General features: G+C 38.1%; 1 protein-coding gene across 1 annotated transcript in view; it reads left to right on the top strand.

Moving 5' to 3' along the window:
• Positions 1–8510, top strand: part of LOC122089353 (calmodulin calcium-dependent NAD kinase-like) — a 12021-nt gene extending 3511 nt beyond the window's left edge. Inside the window, exons 4-8 of the mRNA XM_042659010.1 lie at positions 5643–5864; positions 6400–6529; positions 7390–7724; positions 7834–7978; positions 8129–8510. Of these exons, the coding sequence (XP_042514944.1) occupies positions 5643–5864; positions 6400–6529; positions 7390–7724; positions 7834–7978; positions 8129–8371 (1075 nt within the window). The 3' untranslated portion in view covers positions 8372–8510. The remainder of the gene's footprint in view (positions 1–5642; positions 5865–6399; positions 6530–7389; positions 7725–7833; positions 7979–8128) is intronic.
• The last annotated feature ends 10569 nt before the right edge of the window (positions 8511–19079 follow it).

Here is a 19079-nt window from a genome sequence, read left to right as displayed (position 1 = left end):
AAGGATTAAAGTATCGGTATCGGTCGGCGTATCGATCGGCCAAAATTAAGATACGTATCGGAGGGTATCGTATCGTATCGGAGATACACTAAGATACGCTAAAGATACACACATAAATGGATAGGAAACATTTTTTTAAACACTTTTGCATAAAGAATTTGTTAAAAAAAGCTATTGATAACATGTATTATGCATAAACACTAAATTGAGGGTATCGTACTAAGAATTCAAGGTCTGTAGTTGTCCCATAAATGTAAAATCCTTGTTCCCAACCTTGATTTCCACTTTAGTTAGAGAGAAATATGGCTGACAGCAACTTTGGAACAAAAACCCTTCAAAAAATCAATTTTTTCTGAAAAATTACCCATATTGGCCATTATATGACCGTAGCGCCAATACGTATCGATACTCACCGATACTTACCGATATATATCGATACTCACCGATACGTATCGATCGATACGTATCGATACTCACCGATACGTATCAATACATACCGAAATGTACATTTTACCTCAATTTTATATTTTTCATAGAGTCGTATCGAGGCATGTCGTATCATATCGATGTGTATTAGTGGTGTATTGATGCATATCGGTATGTATTGTAGGATATATATCGATACAAAATGATTTAAAAAATTCAATGTATCGTATCAGTGTGTATCGTATCAGTCGACTAAATTTAAGATACGTATCGGAGGGTATCGTATCGGTATCGAAGATACTTAAAACCATGCCTGAGACCGATATCAATCTAATACCGATAAAAAGATAGATTATCAAATTTGTGATGATGGATGAGATAAAAAATAATAATAATAATAAATAAACAACATGCCTAATTAGGGGCGTCAATTCGCGGCCCGACCTGACTAAACCGACTGGGACTGACCATTTATAGATTGGCCCCAGCCTGGCCCGGACCGGACCGTTTACAAACGGTCGGTCTCGATTTTGCTACTTGGACCATCGGGCGTCCTACTGAGACTGATTGAACAACACCTAACCTAGACCGACTTATTGTGCACCGGCCTGGCTCGATCCTTTAATGATTGTAGAATACCTATTTTACCCCCCAAATTAAAGAGTAAAAACTAAAAGTAAAGACATGTTCACATTTTAAATAATGGTTATATTGGTATCATTTATTGATTTATTGTCATTTTTTTGGGTTTGCATGAGTGGGTTGGAATATAAGAGCACATTTTAAAGATGACCCGTTTAAAAATTTGTTAAAACCCGTTTAACATTAAACATGTCCGTAGCCCGGTTAAGGCATGACTAAAGCCCGATTAAGGTAGTTCGATTATAGCCTGAGGCCGACCGACTGAATATAAAGCGTGTCATGTTCTCAACAACTAAGCCCGATTAGTTAAATGGGTGGACACGGTGTAGCATTTGACAGTCTTTAAGCCTGATTAAGTCCGATCGAAATCGGATCGGCCCAACTAGTTGACACCCCTATCCCTGATGATTGAACAAGATGAAATAAAAAATAATAATAAAAAATAATTAAATAAATAATATCTTTAAATCTTTAAAGACACATTAGCTATGTCAATATCATCCAAACTTGTAAGTGGTTTGTTCAAACCATGTTTTAAACTAATTACTTTGAACAAAATTTAATAGATTACAAGTGAAAAAGAAGGATAATCTGAGTATTTATAAAGAGCATGAGAGAAAGAGATGTAAAAAGAAAAAAGCAATGGAGTGTTAGTAAAAAAAATAAAAAATTAAAAAATATGGAAGTTTTAGTAAATGTGAATCAAGTGTAGGGGAATAATAATAAATTACCGTTATTTGTATCTGTCGTAACAATTCCGCATGTGGCTTGCTGGGCGTGTAGTCTGTCAGGTTGGAAACTTGCAATTTTGATAAGAATTAAAGTGGGCCCAGAAGGATATGATATTTTATATTTATGATAATGATGTTAGGTGCAGAGACATTTTGGCACGTAATCATGATAAAACCTTTCGTCACGAGATATCGTGACATAAAGTACGAGTAGAGGATTCTTTACATTTTTTCTTCTTTCATAAAGTTAGAATACTTTAGGGTTGGATCCACAAGAATCCAAAGTGTTAGGTGCTCCCATTATATCTAACATTCAAAGATTCTCAATATTCCAAATATTATTCTCTCTCTCTCTCTCTACGAAATTAAATGTTTGCTAGCGTCTGTAGTGATAAACCAACTTCTAATTACTAACTAATTGTGTAGATCATTCCACCAAAAAAAAAAAAATTTTGTGTAGATCATCCAATACTTTTTTTTTTTATTCTAATTGCATTTCTCTTAGCTGGCAAAATCATATATTTAAAATGATTTTAGGTGCAGATGTAGAATTCTTGCATGGGAATGGTTATCCCAAGTAGGGGTGTCAACCGGTCGGGCCGGTTTGGTTTCGGTCGGGCTTAATCGGGCTTGAAGACTTTCAAAGGCTATACCATATCCGCCCATTTAACTAATCGGGCTTAGTTATTGAGGGCATGGTACGCTTTATATTCGGTCAGTCGACCTCGGGCTATAATCGGGCCACCTTAATCGGGCTTTAGTCGGGCCTTAATCGGGCTACGGACATGTTTAATGTTAAACGGGCTTTAACCGATTTTTAAACGGGCCCTCTTTAAAATGTGCTCTTATATTTCGGCCCACTCATGCAAGCCCAAAAAAATGATAATTAATTAATAAATGATACCAAATATAACCATTATTTAAAATGTGAACATGTTTTTACTTTTTAATTTGTGGGGTAAAATAGGTATTCTACAATCATTAAAGGGTCGGGTTAGGCCGGTGCACAATAGGCCGGTCTCGGTCCGGTGCCCAACGATCCAAGTAGCAAAATCAAGACCGATCATTTGTAAACGGTCCAAGCCGGGCCGGTCTATAAACGGTCGATCCTGATCGATTTAGTCGGTTCGGGCCAAGAATTGACACCCCTAATCCCAAGGGCTCCACTCAAAAGATTAAAAAAATTAATATTATCCAAATGGGATGAGGCGAGTGGCAATCCATGACTCCCATGAGGAGATACATTAATTATAAGTACACTTGTATAATCATTTTGATAGATGGGGTTCCTCTATGGTGTGGCAACGCACATCGCACATTTAACGGTCTGAAGCATCTCAAGGTGTGTGTCTGTGTATTAGAGTTCATATCCCAGTGTTCCAGGCCATCGGATGTGGTTGCCACCCCTACCTTGCCATGGAAAAATCGAATCCTTTTAACAACCTTCCATGAATTGTGGGGTCACCATGGGAGACTTCAAAGAAGCAACAACGAATAATAATCAGAAAGATGAGAAAATCTGATTTCAATATTTTAGGGAGAGATTCTCTACTTGGTGCCTTGGCGGTGTACCTTGTACTAGGACAGGGTCAATCATAGTGGTCATGAGAATATCATTAGGGTAGAATTTTTCACATTTAATGGGGTAGATGTTAGCATAATAGGGTCTAGGAATAAATAAGAATTTTTTTTTTTTTCCAATCATATTAGAAAACATGATCAATCATTTGTTATGATAGAGATTTGAATTAATTAAATTTCATCTCATGGGGTGGGAGAATCATTATCTCAAATGTCACAAGTGTAACACTTCCTTGGGATGGTAGCCCTTCTTCGGTACTGTAATCAAGACATGTAGTGATTTTCATTAGGTTCAGCCCCTTTTTGACCTCAAGCTAATTTTATTATTTTCAATAGAAAAAAAACAATAATAGAGAAGTCGATGCCGTAATACGTTTCCGTGCTTTCTAATCTTAGAGTCCAGAAAAACACACACTTATGTAACTAAAAGGTAAAGTGTCACGAACATTAGGATAGCCTAGTGGTGGTAGCTTCGGCTTGTGGAGTCGGCACCCAAGGGAGGAGGTCGTGGGATCGAACCTTGTCGTACGCATTATGTGAGTGTGTGTGTGTTTTCTTATTTATTCTATACCCACCCATGGGTTGCCATGGGTTGCCCAGATGGTTAGGGCGAACTAGGAATTGTGTGGATTAGGCTTATGGTCTTTGGTTTGATTCCCTATTTGTGCATTTACGATTTAAGTGGGGATCATGGTGGTGGGTTGCTGTGCTAGTTTCCCCGAGGATTAGTCGAAGTGTGCATAAGCTGGCCCAGACACCTTGGTTAACCAAAAAAAAAAAAAAAATGTAGAGTGTCTTTTAATATTATGATTGCCATTTTTTTTTTTTTCTAATTAACAAAAGATAATGATGACACCTCATGATTGAGATGTCAATTATCTAGATAATCAAATACATTTGCTTATAATGATAACACCTCATGATTGAGGTGTCCATAATATGGGGTAACATGATACATTCACTCTCTCACCGTCTTACGATTTTGGCCACTAAATCGGCTCATATTTATCTGATATCAATTATTTTATATATAATAATAATAATAATAATAATAAATACTTCTCTTATAATGAAATCATTGTACGTACAATCTTTGGCCACCAGTACTGAGAACAAGTATGATCCTAATGGGAAAATCCACTATAATTACCGATCAGGTAATGTCAATAATTATCAGTCAAAGACATATACCAACAAGTACAATATGAGTGGATATAATTTTTATTCTTCCTAGAGTTGTGGTAGTCAAATATGGATCTAATCTCTCCACTCAACAGTATCACAAAACAAATCTCCAGGCATGAAAATAAAACTATCATGGTCCAGGTTTGTCGAAATGTCGCACAGAGAATCTGGACTTCCGATTGAGTATCATAAAATGTTTCAAAAATATTTTTAAATTAAATATTAATATGTATTAATAATTTTGAGAAAATTTTGTAAACATTTTGAAAAATGTGAACCGGATCTGGAATTTCATCCAATCATGTCCAGATACTCTCTCTTGATATTCCTGAAATAAATGGGAGTGAATCCCGTGTTGAACGTCTCTTTCGCCCATAGCCAAAGCATTATGAATCCAATGTATCTATATATATAGTCCGAAAGACATCAACCAGTGATACACCAAAACTCATTATACTTACCTGCAACGATAAGGACCTCTCAGGTCTAGAGATCAATAAAAGAGTATTAAAAGGAATCTTGTCCTTCAACAACTGACAGTATTCCATTCAAGATTCCTATGTGATCAAATTCAATGTACACACAATATGTACACTCATATTTGTGTCCCTGAATCAACATTGATGAGCACACACAATATGATAACCATATGAATAGAATGCCCAGTTCTGCCCGTAGTCAGGAAAAAATTTAAGGTGAAAACCTATGGACAACCATAACCCGTCAATGTCATGCAATCACAATTACAAATATACAATTTATTTATAGATTTGATGGACATATTTTCAACAGTAGGATCCCTCGTAAGGGGAAGAGAGAGAGAGAGATAAACACAATGAGTGCTAACTTACGGTATATCGGCAGTATACCTAACTTTTTTTTCATAATATAATTAAGGAAAAAAAGCTCTGTGAGCCTAAGGTGTATACTACGACTCACCATTTGTTATTATAATATTTAAAAGAAAAATTAAAGAAAAAAATGATTAAAAAAATTAGGGAAAAAGAACAATCCTTGGTACGTTTGATTATTAAGAATTATAGTAACTACAACTTGTATTGGTTTTGAGAACTGCAGGAAGCAGAGATTTGAGAAGGTGACCAAGGACTTGAAGATGACCGGATTGTTCTCTACACTGGTGACGGAGATGAAAGCAATTAGCATCCCATCAAATGAAGATTCCCAATGCACAGATGTGATGGTGCCAGCGTCTGTTGGTGAGAGGAGCCCTGTACTCCTCTTTATGGGTGGGGGAATGGGAGCTGGCAAGAGCACTGTCCTTAGAAGCTTACTCAAAGAGTGAGCACACTTGCCTCTTCTCTACTCTCTCTCTACTCACCTCTACATAATATGAAAGACTGCTTTTTTGGGTTGATTGGCTGATCAATATTGTTGTAGCTTTGTTTCATTAGAGAAAATGAAAGGAGAAGTGTTTACTATGGAAGAATGTGGTTCTTGCACGTGTATAAGGACCAATGGGAGTGCAGGAGAAAACATTCATAGAGATGTTATTTTTCATTTCATAGAAGTGTATCGGTTATTCCCCCCTTTGTATCTGGGTGCAAGGGGCACACTCTCCCATAGAAACTTTTTCCCAAAATGAAATTAGTAAAAATATCCAATCTCTCTCCACCCTTGGTGAAGATAAAATCTCTTCATTCACTCTTTCTGCCTCTAATTAGAGACCATGAACAATAAGCGGCAATTGATAGTGAAACCCAGAGTTCACATCATCATCAATGAGACATATTAAGTTGGGATTTATTTTATTTTTATTTTGGAGAACTGGAGTCCTTGTTTGGATTGTTGACTTTTTGTGTGTGTGGATGAACAGTTCCTTCTGGGCAGCAGTAGCTGAGAAAGCGGTTGTAGTTGAGGCCGATGCGTTCAAAGAGACCGATGTCATTTACAGAGCCCTCAGCTCTAGAGGCCATCACCACGACATGCTGCAAACGGCTGAACTGGTCTCTCTCTCTCTCTCTCTCTACCACATTTTTAGAGAAATTTAGACTTGGGATATTCTTTAGTCCTTTTATGCTGTAGCTGTTATCTATGTAGCTATCTCGGAAGGTGGGGAAAGCATAAAAAGGGTAGCTGTAAGAGAGAGAGAGAGAGAGAGAGAGAGAGAGAGAGAGAGAGAGAGAGAGAGAGAAGGGAAGAGAGTTCTGAGAGTGTCAGTGAAAGTGAGTGAGTGCGTGAAAGAGAGATAATAGATCTAGGATATTTTAATGAAGTGGATAGGGAGGATTTACTAAAGTTGATGAGACAAAATGGTTGATTAAATCCATGTAGCTGATCAAATTTAAGTTGGGATAAAGCTGAATTGTTATTGATGAGATGAAATGGGGAAAAAATCTAAGTGTGTGTTCACCAGATAATGGGGAGATAATGTGCGTGCTTGCATGCGTGTAGCTATCACCCCTCATGGTATATTATGGGGTATTGAATAATTTTCATACCTCAAAATCCAAACCAAACCAAACCAAATAATCAGTTCATACAAGATTTTGGTAATTCGGTTTAAAAAAAAAAAGACACTGATGAAACAAATAAATCCTACAAAATCTAGCACCTTTCAACTCTTTTGTTGAAAAATGATTATGCCCTTAATTCATGGTTAAAATTTTGTGGGGTTGAAGATCAAGAAGAAATTATGTGAAACAGTGAAAGTACTACTAATGGGTAGGCTCCATAAGCTTGGCCTTGGCTCCATAAGTAGGACATAGGTGATTAGTATGTTATATGTATAGTCTTTCTCACAGAATCTGGCAAGATTTATAGTAAGACTTCCAATAACATATCATTTCATTTGATGGTGATGCAGGTACACCAATCATCCACTGATGCTGCATCATCCCTCCTGGTAACAGCGCTCAACGAAGGGCGTGATGTGATCATGGATGGTACTCTCTCATGGGAACCTTTCGTTGAACAGACAATCACAATGGCCAGGAATGTTCATCATCACCGCTACCGCATGGGTATTGGATACAAAGTTGCTGACAATGGAACTGTAACTGAAAACTATTGGGAACAAGTAGAAGATGCTGATGAAAAAAAGCAAGAAGACAAAGAAGCAGCACCGAAGAGAATACCATACAGGATAGAACTAGTTGGAGTGGTGTGCGATCCTCATCTAGCCGTTGTTAGAGGCATCAGGTACATCAGGAAGATTCTTCTCCTACCTATATTCAAAAGACAAAAGTAGAATATTTCCAAGAGACACAGTCATACATATCATTAATGGAATTGTTTTGGGAATTTACAGGAGAGCTATTCAAATGGGAAGAGCTGTGAGGGTGAAATCCCAGTTGAAGTCCCACAAGAGATTTGCAAATGGATTTTCCAGGTACTGTCAATTAGTTGATGGTGCCAGGCTATATTGTACTAACACTATGGGAGGCCCACCTAAGGTAAACCCTATCAATCCTCGTCAAATTTCTATTTTATAGTGGACCTGGGACTGGGACCAACAAATGTTTCTGAATTTAATTCTTAGAAACAGTAACTATATATGCATCCAAATATACTAAATGATGTGTTTTTGTGTGGGTGAACTGAAGTTGATAGCATGGAAAGAAGGAGAGAACAATTTGCTGGTTGATCAACAAGAAATACACTGTTTAAAGAGAGTAAGCATGTTGAATGAAGATGCAGAATCCATATATGAACTTTATACAGAATTGGACATGACAAGCAAGTCTGGCTTGATCTGGGAAGACATCATCATATTGTCGCCTTCTTTGACAACTTGTTCTCAACAGGAACTAAAGATTGCCATCCAGAAAGCTGAAAATCAGACATAATTAATCTCACCAGTGCCGGGAACTGTAGTTTCAAATCCTCTAATTCGTGGTCCATTCACGTACTCTAGAACAAAGACACTTATGTATTGCAGGACCATATGCTTAATGAAACTATCTATGGAGAATTTGGAAATTAAAAGCTAATGTAAATCGAAGTAGTGAGGTGAGGCAAGGCAGGGCATGGGTGTTTTATTTTGGATGGCCTAGTATTTAGAACGAAGAGAAAGGTGTCTTTAAGTATAGACAGTTAGACACATTCCTTGGTGTACAGGCAAGAGATATGGCTCTTAGATAAATCACACCCTTATGTTATAAAGTGGTATAATCATAACCCTACACATTAGCCTATGAGGAGATGCATCTCTATACACTTGGAAGGGTATGAAGACATGTTTCTTGTACGTACAAGAGACATGCCCATACGTAGGGTTATGCCTACACTAAGAGGCACATATACTGAGAGGTGTGATCATGATCAACGACTTTGAATCTTCTATTGAGATTAATCCTAGCCTTGCAAACCATATAGACAGAACCTTTTAGACGTGTATCTGAAAAGGTGTCTTCACTCTATAAATAGAGGGGATCACCAATAACTCTCTCTCTCTCTCTCTCCCCCAATTTAGTGAGAAAGAGTGTGCTCTAGTAGCACTGTATTTCCAGCCTCAAAATTTTATCCTCTGTGAGTTATATATACCATGGTTTGCCAATTTCTATTTTTAGATTTGAGCATAACGCCAATGTACTCGAAGGAGGCCTTATAATCGAGTGCACGCCTAGTGCCGTAAACCAACAGGTTGTTATATCTTTGAGGGTATTCACCCGGTTACACTAAAGGGGGCAAAGGTCCTATTCCTTAAAGATGTGTTGCATATGTTGGACATAAGGTGTAATCTTGTTTCTATTTCTCTCCTCAAGAAGGCAGGTTTCAAACTATCATTTGAGGCAGATGAAGCAAATGCCCCCCAGAACAATGTATTTGTTGAGGGATACAATCATAGTTTTTAAGGCGCTGGTAAGGCGACGCCTTAGCAACGCCTTGACCCTGATGTGGTCTAGAGATGGTAAGGCAATGCTCCGCCTTATGTGAAGTGGCGCTTTATGGGTTTTTATTTATTTATTTTTAAACACATTTTAAAATTACTTGATGAAGATTCCAAATATAGATTTTTTATTGGTAGGTGTATGGTTTTATTAACACTTGAGATGTATGGGATCAGCTTTACTCCACAAAAAATAACCAAAACAAATAAAACAAAAACACGATTCACAAACAGGGTTTGGATTTTGTCAAGGGTTTTAAGAAAGGGCTTTGAGAAGGAATCAATGAACAAGGAAAAACCACTGATCCAAGCGACCATTTTGCTCCGGCAGCGGTGAGCTTCATTCTTCTTTGACAGGAGTAGAAATATAGTGGATGACCTTAGGGCTTAGGCACTCATTTTGACATCATAGAGGTAAGTATAATAAATACTTGTATTTTTTATGTCTTCTTTTCTTTATATTTATAATTTTGTTTCATAATTATGTATTTATATTTTATGTTAATATGATTGATGATTGATGATTGATGAATTTAGTTTATTCACTTTATTGATTTTTTTTCTTAATGAATATCTTACATTGGTATGAATATGAACATTTAATATTTATTTAACATATGAGTAATAGGATTCAATTAGGATTTGAGCCAAATAGATTGGTTTTATAAACAAATTACACAGGCACGCTTTAGTTAATAAGGCGACGCTTTATGCCCGCCTTATTGCTAAGGCGCTCCGAAAGACCCTCAAACTCCTCCGTCGCCGTACCGCCTTAAAAACTATGGATACAATTCCAATGGACTTTTTGAACGAAATGCTAAAAGTATTATTAATGGACATCCTAGTACTTCTGTTTACTTGTATAATTTTTATTATGTGTGAAATGGTAGATTAGGACGACATTGTAATGCGGCTTACAGAAATAAAGTCTAACAGAAGGTAATTCAGAACCTTCATCAATTAAATGTCCTATTTGCATTGATGCTAAATTCACTAAAAACCTCGTGTATCCATAGAAATAAAAGGTGAACTCTTACAATTAGTTCATAATGACTTAGGCCCCGTTTGGTAACACTTGTGTTCCAAGAGAATGTTATTTTCACAAAAGGTTCTTTTTCGATTCCGTGTGGTGAGAATATTCAGGTGGAACAGAAATAGTGTTTGGTAAAATTGTTCTAGAATTGTTCCATGAACAAAAAGAACAGAAACAGCGTTTGGTAGACCTTTTACAAAATCACTTCTTACCTCTAAAATCATTACGTAAATGCCATTAGGGGAACTTAGATTGAAATACATGAAGTGGGGAAGCCAGAAAAATCATTCATTTCCAGACACATGCACTTTTTCAGATTGTAAAGCAACTAGATGTAAAATGTCAACTGCATAACCATAAACCCTTCATTTCAAACTACATAGTAGCTAAACTGAAATTCATTAAAACATGCAAAGGAAACAGCTCCCGCTTGCATTTTTCAAACATGGGGGCAGTTGTCGAAGTGCCTGATACCCAATGACATTGGTGGCATTGAAAGATGTTCATGGAATATATTTAAGTTCCAAGAAAGGGACAGTCTAGAAATGGCACCAACATTATATTTTGTACCAATCAAAGGAAGCCAGATGAAAAGTGGAAACTTTAAAAAGAAAACCATAAGTTTGAGCATGTTCTAGAATCCAATATCCTTGTATAGAGTTGAAAACTCTGAAACATGTTCTCACTCAGTTTCAAGTCTCAGGAAATTCAAAAGGGCAAAAGAGGGGGCAACACAAGCAATTCCAAAGTTATGAGCTGTAAAGCCTTGATACAAGGAAGGAATATAATGCCTATGCTTGTGGTTCATGTATAGGTTGTACAACATTATAAATAAGTGCCCATAAATCAGGTTAGTCAGTTAATATGAGCTCAATCCTCATGGGCTATTTTGATGAACAAGATTAGCACTTCTTTGCTGTAACACATGCAACAGTTGGATTTTCTGCATTGCGGAACTTTTAATTTCCCATAGTATAAACCTATTTTTGCATGATTGCTTTTATTTAAGAAGCTCAGTTCCTTTTTTTCATTTTTTGTAAATCCTTCTTTGAGTGGATCATATTTGCAGCAATAGCCTTCTCTTTGTGAAAACAAGTATTGCTCAAATGTGGGATGGCAAAGGATTTACGTTTACCCATTTACCTGCCTGACCTGTTCCTAGTTTGGAGCCTAAAGCTAAGGATTTCATACCCTTTAAGAAACAGGGAGTGTAGGAACAAGGCTCTTTCACAGTCTAGCAAGGACAAGGCAATTACCCAACCCAACCCTCTCTGTCACCACTCATATGCCGAGGCTTGTAATGTGTTGAAATAAAAAATTCATAATGAAGGAAATACTTGTGGGACTGTTATTAAACCTGTAAATGTCCAAGTGCAGGTATTGTAGCCGTCCATTGTCATGGAGGTTTAAATGGAAACAGAGGAGAATGAAACATTGGATGGATAATGACGAATGACAAAGGAATTTTCGATCTTAGTAGAATTCAAGTGTTGCAGGGCCATAAATTTTGGGAAGGTTGAAGGATGTGAAATTGTAGACAGTAGGACTGCAATACAATGGGAATTTTGGATGGTTGAAATCAACAATGGGCTTGTTTAGTGACATAAGTTTATTGAGATTGATTGGCCTTGGATCTGCATGGAGTGCACCAACCAATAAAGACTGTATTGCCAGGAAGACAACAGAAAGCTAAAAAGCCATATATCACCACCAGTGGTACTGAAATGTTTCACTTAGGTCCTGATTTTCAAAACACAAGCCTCATTGAATTTGATCAAATTAACGTGTTAAACCACATGTTAAACGATATAAAAAAAATAGTTGTTTATCACTACAAGAACATCTCGGCACAGCTTGAATGGAAGCCATGGCTATAACATGAAAACACTTGAATTGGTTCAGGTAAAGGCGTAAGGAGGAAGAGGAAAGCAAAAAAAACTACACATCTCCCAAAATCGGCAATTTTACTTTTCATTTATAAAATATAAATTACATGAAGCAATTAAAAGAATCTAATCCAACCTCTGACAGAGACAAAACAAGGGGTTAGACAATCAGCATGTCAGTTAAGGAATAAGATAAAATTTACATGAAGCAATCCCACATTCCCACTCACTGTAAACAGAGTATGATTGAAATCTATATTCAACTAAGATTCAACTAAACAGAGTGATTCACTGTAAACAAAGCATGATGCCAGTACCACAAAAAAGGAAAGGGGAAAAAAACCAAAAAAAAAAAAAACTTGGTTAACAGATCATACATGTGTGTCGTTTAGAGCAGGCGAGAAGGCAGAAAAATGATACATCTGAAGCTTGGTTCCCTGCAAAACGAACTATCCGTTAATCCAACTGATCATCAACAAAAAATTACAAAAAAAAGCACAAAGAAATCGAATCACTTTTGGGGATTCTAGGGTTTGGGGTTGGAAACAAAGAGGGAAGTGAGGGAGATATCGGTTGAGGAGAGAGCATGAAGAAAAGGGGAAAAGAGTGAGAGAGAGGCAACGGTTCTAGAGAGAACAAAAACCCCAATCAAGCGGGGGGCATGCCAACACTTGACAAATTCATCAATCAAATACCCCAATTAAGCTTACCCATAGTTTTTAAGGCGTTGGTAAGGCGCTGGCACTAATGCAGTCTAGAGATGGTAAGGCAGTGCTCCGCCTTACGTGAAGTGGCGCCTTATGGTTTTTTTTTAAATTACTTGATGAAGATTCCAAATATAGATTTTTCATTGGTCGGTGTATGATTTTGTTAACACTTGAGATGTATGAGATCAACTTTACTCCACCAAAAATAACCAAAACAAACAATACAAAAACACAATTCACAAACAGGGTTTGGATTTTGTCAAGGGTTTTAAGAAAGGGCTTTGAAAATGAATCAAGGAACAAGGAAGAACCACTGATCTAGGCGACCATTTTGCTCCGGCAGCAGTGAGTTTGCTCCGGTAGCGGTGAGCTTAATTCTTCTTTGACAGGAGTAGAAATATAGTGGATGACCTTAGGGCTTAGGCACTCATTTTGGCATCATAGAGGTAAGTATAATAAATATTTATATTTTTTATGTCTTTTTTTTTTTATTTATAATTTTGTTTCATAATTATGTATTATATTATATGTTAATATGGTATGATGATTGGTGATTGATGATTGATGATTGATGAAGATGAACTTAGTTTATTCACTTTATTGATTTATTTTCTTGATGAATATCTTACATTGGTATGAATGCGAACTTTTAATATTTATTTATGCCCGCCTTATCGCTAAGGCGTTCCGAAAGAGCCTCAAACGCCTCCATCGCCTTACCGCCTTAAAAACTATGAGCCTACCCCGACTATTGCGTGCATGCGTGGCTTGGTCTATGCAGCAAGCTGCAGCCCTGCTGTGTCCTGTGCTGCCATGCTGCCCTGAGTGCTGCAGCCCTATGTCACGTGTGCTGCTGTGTGCAGCCATGCACCCATGTGCCGTGCTCTCGGCCACCTCATGCTATATCATCAAGCCACATGTTTACTTGTGTCACCACATCATCGCCATCCCATGTCATGTGCCTAATGCCCTACATCATCTCATGCATCATGTCATCATCATCACATCATGCATAATACAAGCCATGTCATCATGCCATTGACCACATCATTGATGTGTTGCCATGTCATCAGGTGGGACCCTCTCCCCATTACATGGTCCCAAAACACCTACAAATGTACTTGGCACCTCTTTGAGATATTCTATAGAATGCTTGGCCCTCCTGGAGTGATTGTATCGAAACGGCCATAACTTCCTCATCCAAAATCAGATTGACTGGACTCCAGTGGCATTAGAGGGATGACACAATGCTCTACACTTCACTAGTCCAACTCTCCCGCCAATTTTGCCTCTTGGCCTGCCCAAATTGGCTCCAAAGCTGACTAATCTGCCCAGTCACTGTCTGACATTTCCAATACTGCCTAGTACTTCCCAGATACTGCCAGATCTCCCTAGACACCACCAAACACAGCCAGATGCTACTGGATTCTAACAGATACCTTTGTATCATTGCCAACAGTGCCACTGCACTGCCCAGACATTGCCTCCTGAAGCTGCCAGACCACCTGTGACCACTGCCACATCACTCTGCACATTGTGCCAGTTGTACCACCACTACTTGCTCTGACACAACATCCGTGAACCCTATCATGCCACTGTTGAAGCCCTGCCACATCAGTATACATCTGTACTCTGTATCATCTCATTATGCCATACATCAGGAAGCCAAGTCACTGAGTACCGATTAAACCCTGTTGTTGCTCTGACACTGCCATCTATTTGCTACTCTACTAACTCAGCTGACTGCACTGTGTGGACAAAAATGACACCAACACCTCATGCACTGTGTGTACAACGTTGGAATCCTCTTGAGTCCCTGACATTAATGATTGGGGCCCACATGTTTTTGGCAATGAAGGTTGATGTAGATCGATGGGTGAGGAATCAGCAGCATTTGTAGGCCAGATTGTTCCCCATCAAGCCAGTATTTCTGGACCATAGTATGTTATATAGTTGTGCCATATTCTGTTATAACTGAAGCCCACAATCAGCATCTGTGAAAAGGAGATATTTGACAGATTTTGTGGGCCCCAATGTGCCTTGGAGAAGAGTTTTTAGTAAATATGTTGTGGGCCCATGCCAGCTTGCGTTGGAAGAGAAATGCTGCCAAGAAGTCAATTGTGTAGGAGTAATGCCCAAGATATTTTAAGTTTGCTTTTAGTTAGTTTCTATTTCTGTTTTTAAGAGATATTAGATAGATTTATTTAATTTTGCAGTTACTATTTTAGTGTAACTAGGAATTAAATAGCACTTTAGGCTATTGAGTTTTCAGTTACTATTTTATTTATTTCCAATTCTGTGTTTTGTAAAGAATTCTCTCTCCAAAGCAAGAGAAAGATTGTTTTGATGGCTATTAATAAAGCAGAGAGTGTCATTTCATGTAATAAGGGTACTTTGGGTACTGGGTTATTATGTTGTATTGTGCTTTTAGTTTTACACATTTTTCTACCTCCCTTTGCTATCTTATGCTAGTAGGGGGGGGCAGGTATGTGATTTTTCTTATATGACAAGCTCTGAGAAAGTCATTTGAGGTGGTATGGCTATTTCCAACGGAGGCTTGAGGATGCCCAAGTAAGGAGGAGTGATCTGATTCCGATTGAAAAAACTAAAAGAGCTAGGGGCAGACCTAAAATGACCATAGGAGAAGTAGTGAGGAATGACATGCATTGTCTAGTCTTATCCCAAGTATGACCTCAGATAGAACCATTTGGAGGGGGAAAAATACATGCAGCCGACCCCATTTAGCTGTGATTTTCCTGACTTGCTGGTTCTAGGCTTCTTTCCCTGTACTTTCTTTTTACTTTCCTTCATCCTACTTTCATTTCTCCTTTTGTTTTTGCATGGATCCATGTAGCCGATCTCATTAAGTTGGGATAAGGCTGAGTTTGTTGTTGTTGTTGTTGGGTAAGTGAATCAATATAGGGGAGAGAAAGGATCCATTCTCTCCCACAACTCATTACAGGCTTACAGCCAACTTCTTGTCCTCTTCTTTTCTTTCTACCTCCAACTCTCATCTTCTCTCTTCTTCTCTTGTTCCTTTACAACTTTAGATTTCAACTTTTACATGAATAAAAAGAAGTTGGTTGTTTGCCCATGGTTGCTGACTTGCTGTGAGAGGCAGTGTGAGGTGAGAAGCATAGGTGTAAATGAGAGACTCCCAAACCATTTATCCCTTCGCTATCCTTCATTCTTTTCTATATTTTCTTTTATTCTCAGTTTCTATTTTCATACCCTGATATGTGTTATGTGAGAGACGACCAAGACCAACTTTGAAGACCAGCTGAAGTGCTGCTGATGTTCCATAACCAGTCCTATCAAGCTTCATAAGAGTCTGAATATTGGAGTTTGAAAATCTCCTGTGGCAATCTGATTCTGGAGGTTTCTGGTAGAAAATCTCAAATGGTGATGTCTCTTCGTCCCTCCATAAATTGAAGCCCATATTTTAGTATGTAATTCACCCTATCCATGGCCATCTTCAACAGCAGTTTTAAGGCCATCCCATGGTTATAAACTCCAGTGCTGTCAAAGTAACTAAAAATCTGAATCGTATGCTTCTAATTTTGATCCTGATCCATAACCATACTGTCAATTTAGCCATCAACTGAGACTAAGCTTTTGAAACATCCAAGTTACCCTAATCATACCTTCGACAGAACTTTGAGGCCATCGGTGGTGGTATCAGACTCTTCTTGCTGTTTCTCCTTTACTTACTATTTTGGGAGTTAACTTGTAAGTCCAGTTCTGGCAATCAGTTATGGCCGGGAGTTTAAGGTTTTCATCTTGGAATTATTGGCTACTGTCTACATCAATACGACAGTATATTCCATAGGGATCAAAAGTTTCCAAAAGTTACTAAATTTGGACGGCAAGCTGCCAAACCTGTAACTCAGCTGTTAGTTCAAATCAGTTCTCAGACTGAGACCAAACCTTGTGGATTCCTCACAATGTTGGCCTAATTCTATAACTTATTCCTACCCTATTGCCACACTGTTAAAAGGGGTTATATTTGCTGTATTACAATGTCCTTTGGTCTGTTATTGGGTTGGGTATTTACTTACTGTTTTAGTTAACTGTTCACTACCATTTCACCTAAAAGCTCGAACTGTTAGGGAAGGGTAGTAAATGTATACATCAACACTCTCTTGCATGTGCAGACCAAGATCCCATAGTCCTTGCAAGTGGAGCTCACGTGGCATTTCCTTTACGCGGCACCAAGTGAGAAGAAATATCGGGAAAACTCTTCCGATACACTTCCTACGAGTCGAACACTCAACCTCTCTGCTCTAATACCATGTTCGCCACCACTACCAACAACAACAACAAAGCCTCGTCCCAACTTAATGGGGTGGGCTACATGGATCCAAGCAAAGCCAAAGAAAAAGAAAATAAGAGGCGTTAAAGGAGATAGATTAGTAATCACTAACAAAGTATAACACAGCTAAAGCAGGTCCGCTACCTGGATCCTAGCCCTCCAATCTGCTCTATTCAAAACCATACTTGGGACAAGGCCTAATTTGTGCATGTCTTTCCTCACAACCTCTCCTATGGTCATTTTTGGCTTGCCTCTAGTTCTTTTGGATCCTTCTATCTGAATCAAGTTACTCCTCATTACCGGTGCATCTGATGGCCTTCGCTGAACATGTCCGAACCACCACAAACGACATTCTCGAACATGTCCAAATATCATATTCGCCATCGTTTCACCTAAAAGGTTGAATTGTTAAGCAAGGGCAGCGTAAATGTATACATCAACATAAACCCAGCCTACATTAAAGCTCCTTACCTTTTCTATACAAAAAGGTAAGCGAGGCAATTGTTTCAAGTCCGAAACTTCATCCCATTTGTCATGGTGCCGGGGGATGGGGGGGCGGGAACTCCTTTTCTTCTGTTCTGTCACCGTGAGTGCAAGTGGAGAGAATGGAGAGAAAAGAAAGTGCTCTCTCTCTCTCTCTCTCTCTCGTGTTTTCTGTACTTGGAATATGACAATGTTCTCCTTTGTCTAAGGAAGAAGGGACGGTGTTGTAGGTTTTTCCTGTGATTTGTCATGTCAATCTTGAGGTTAGAGTGTATTCATGTGAATCCACCTATTATTTTGGTGAGTTATTTTGTCATCCAAGAGCAGGTTATTTCTCTTGATGCTTAGTGGCCTCTCGTTTGACTAGAGAAGAATGCAATCTGATTATTTATATCATAGTGGAAGATTTATCTAGACTGGGTCCCGTGGTTTTCCTCTTTCACCTTGAGAGGGTTTTCCACGTTAAAAATTGGTGTGTCCTTTTATAATTGATTTGACAAGATTTATTTGCATTAATAGCCATGTCATATTGTTTGTTGTTGTGTATCTCTATAAACTTGCATAGAGGTTGCAAAGGGTTTGTTTTCCAAACAAGTGGTATCAAAGCTTGGTTCTTGTAATTGTGCGAAAAAAAATGGAGGAAAACATTGTAATATGGATGATTAGTTTGAATAGGAGCAATTGGATGGTTAAAAAAGCAAAGATGAAAAATTAATTATACTGCAATGATTTGTATGCACAAGGACAAGGTCATACAGTGAAACTAGAAATATAATGTCAGATGCCAAGTGGAAGACCTTATACCGAAAAGTCGTTAATTTTATCCGGCAATGGTTTGATGATACCATTTTCCATCATGTATTCACAAAGACATCGGTATATTCAATGTAGAATAAATTAAAAGGGTTAGTACGAAAAGAAGACCATAGGCAACAAAGCCCTTTCTTAATTAGAAATCTCGTAAACCTAAAGAATAGAGTAGGGAGCTCAGTTGCAAATTCTGAACCAGATCTCCTCTATGGAGATTGAGTTAGATGATGAGTTATAAACCTTATTACTTCTCAACTTGTTACCCGATAGCTGGGAGACATTGGCAATATCTCTTAGTAACTCTACAACAAATGAAAAACTCACAATGAGTCAAGTAATTGGAAGTCTGTTAAATGAAGGTACAAAAAAGAATATCCTTGAGTTCATCTCAATAAGAGACACTTGTCATAAAAAAAAAGGGGGGGGGGGGGGGG

Source organism: Macadamia integrifolia, chromosome 9, assembly GCF_013358625.1.
Source record: "Macadamia integrifolia cultivar HAES 741 chromosome 9, SCU_Mint_v3, whole genome shotgun sequence".
In the NCBI taxonomy this organism is placed as follows: Eukaryota; Viridiplantae; Streptophyta; class Magnoliopsida; order Proteales; family Proteaceae; genus Macadamia; species Macadamia integrifolia.
This window is presented reverse-complemented; position numbering and strand designations above follow the sequence as displayed.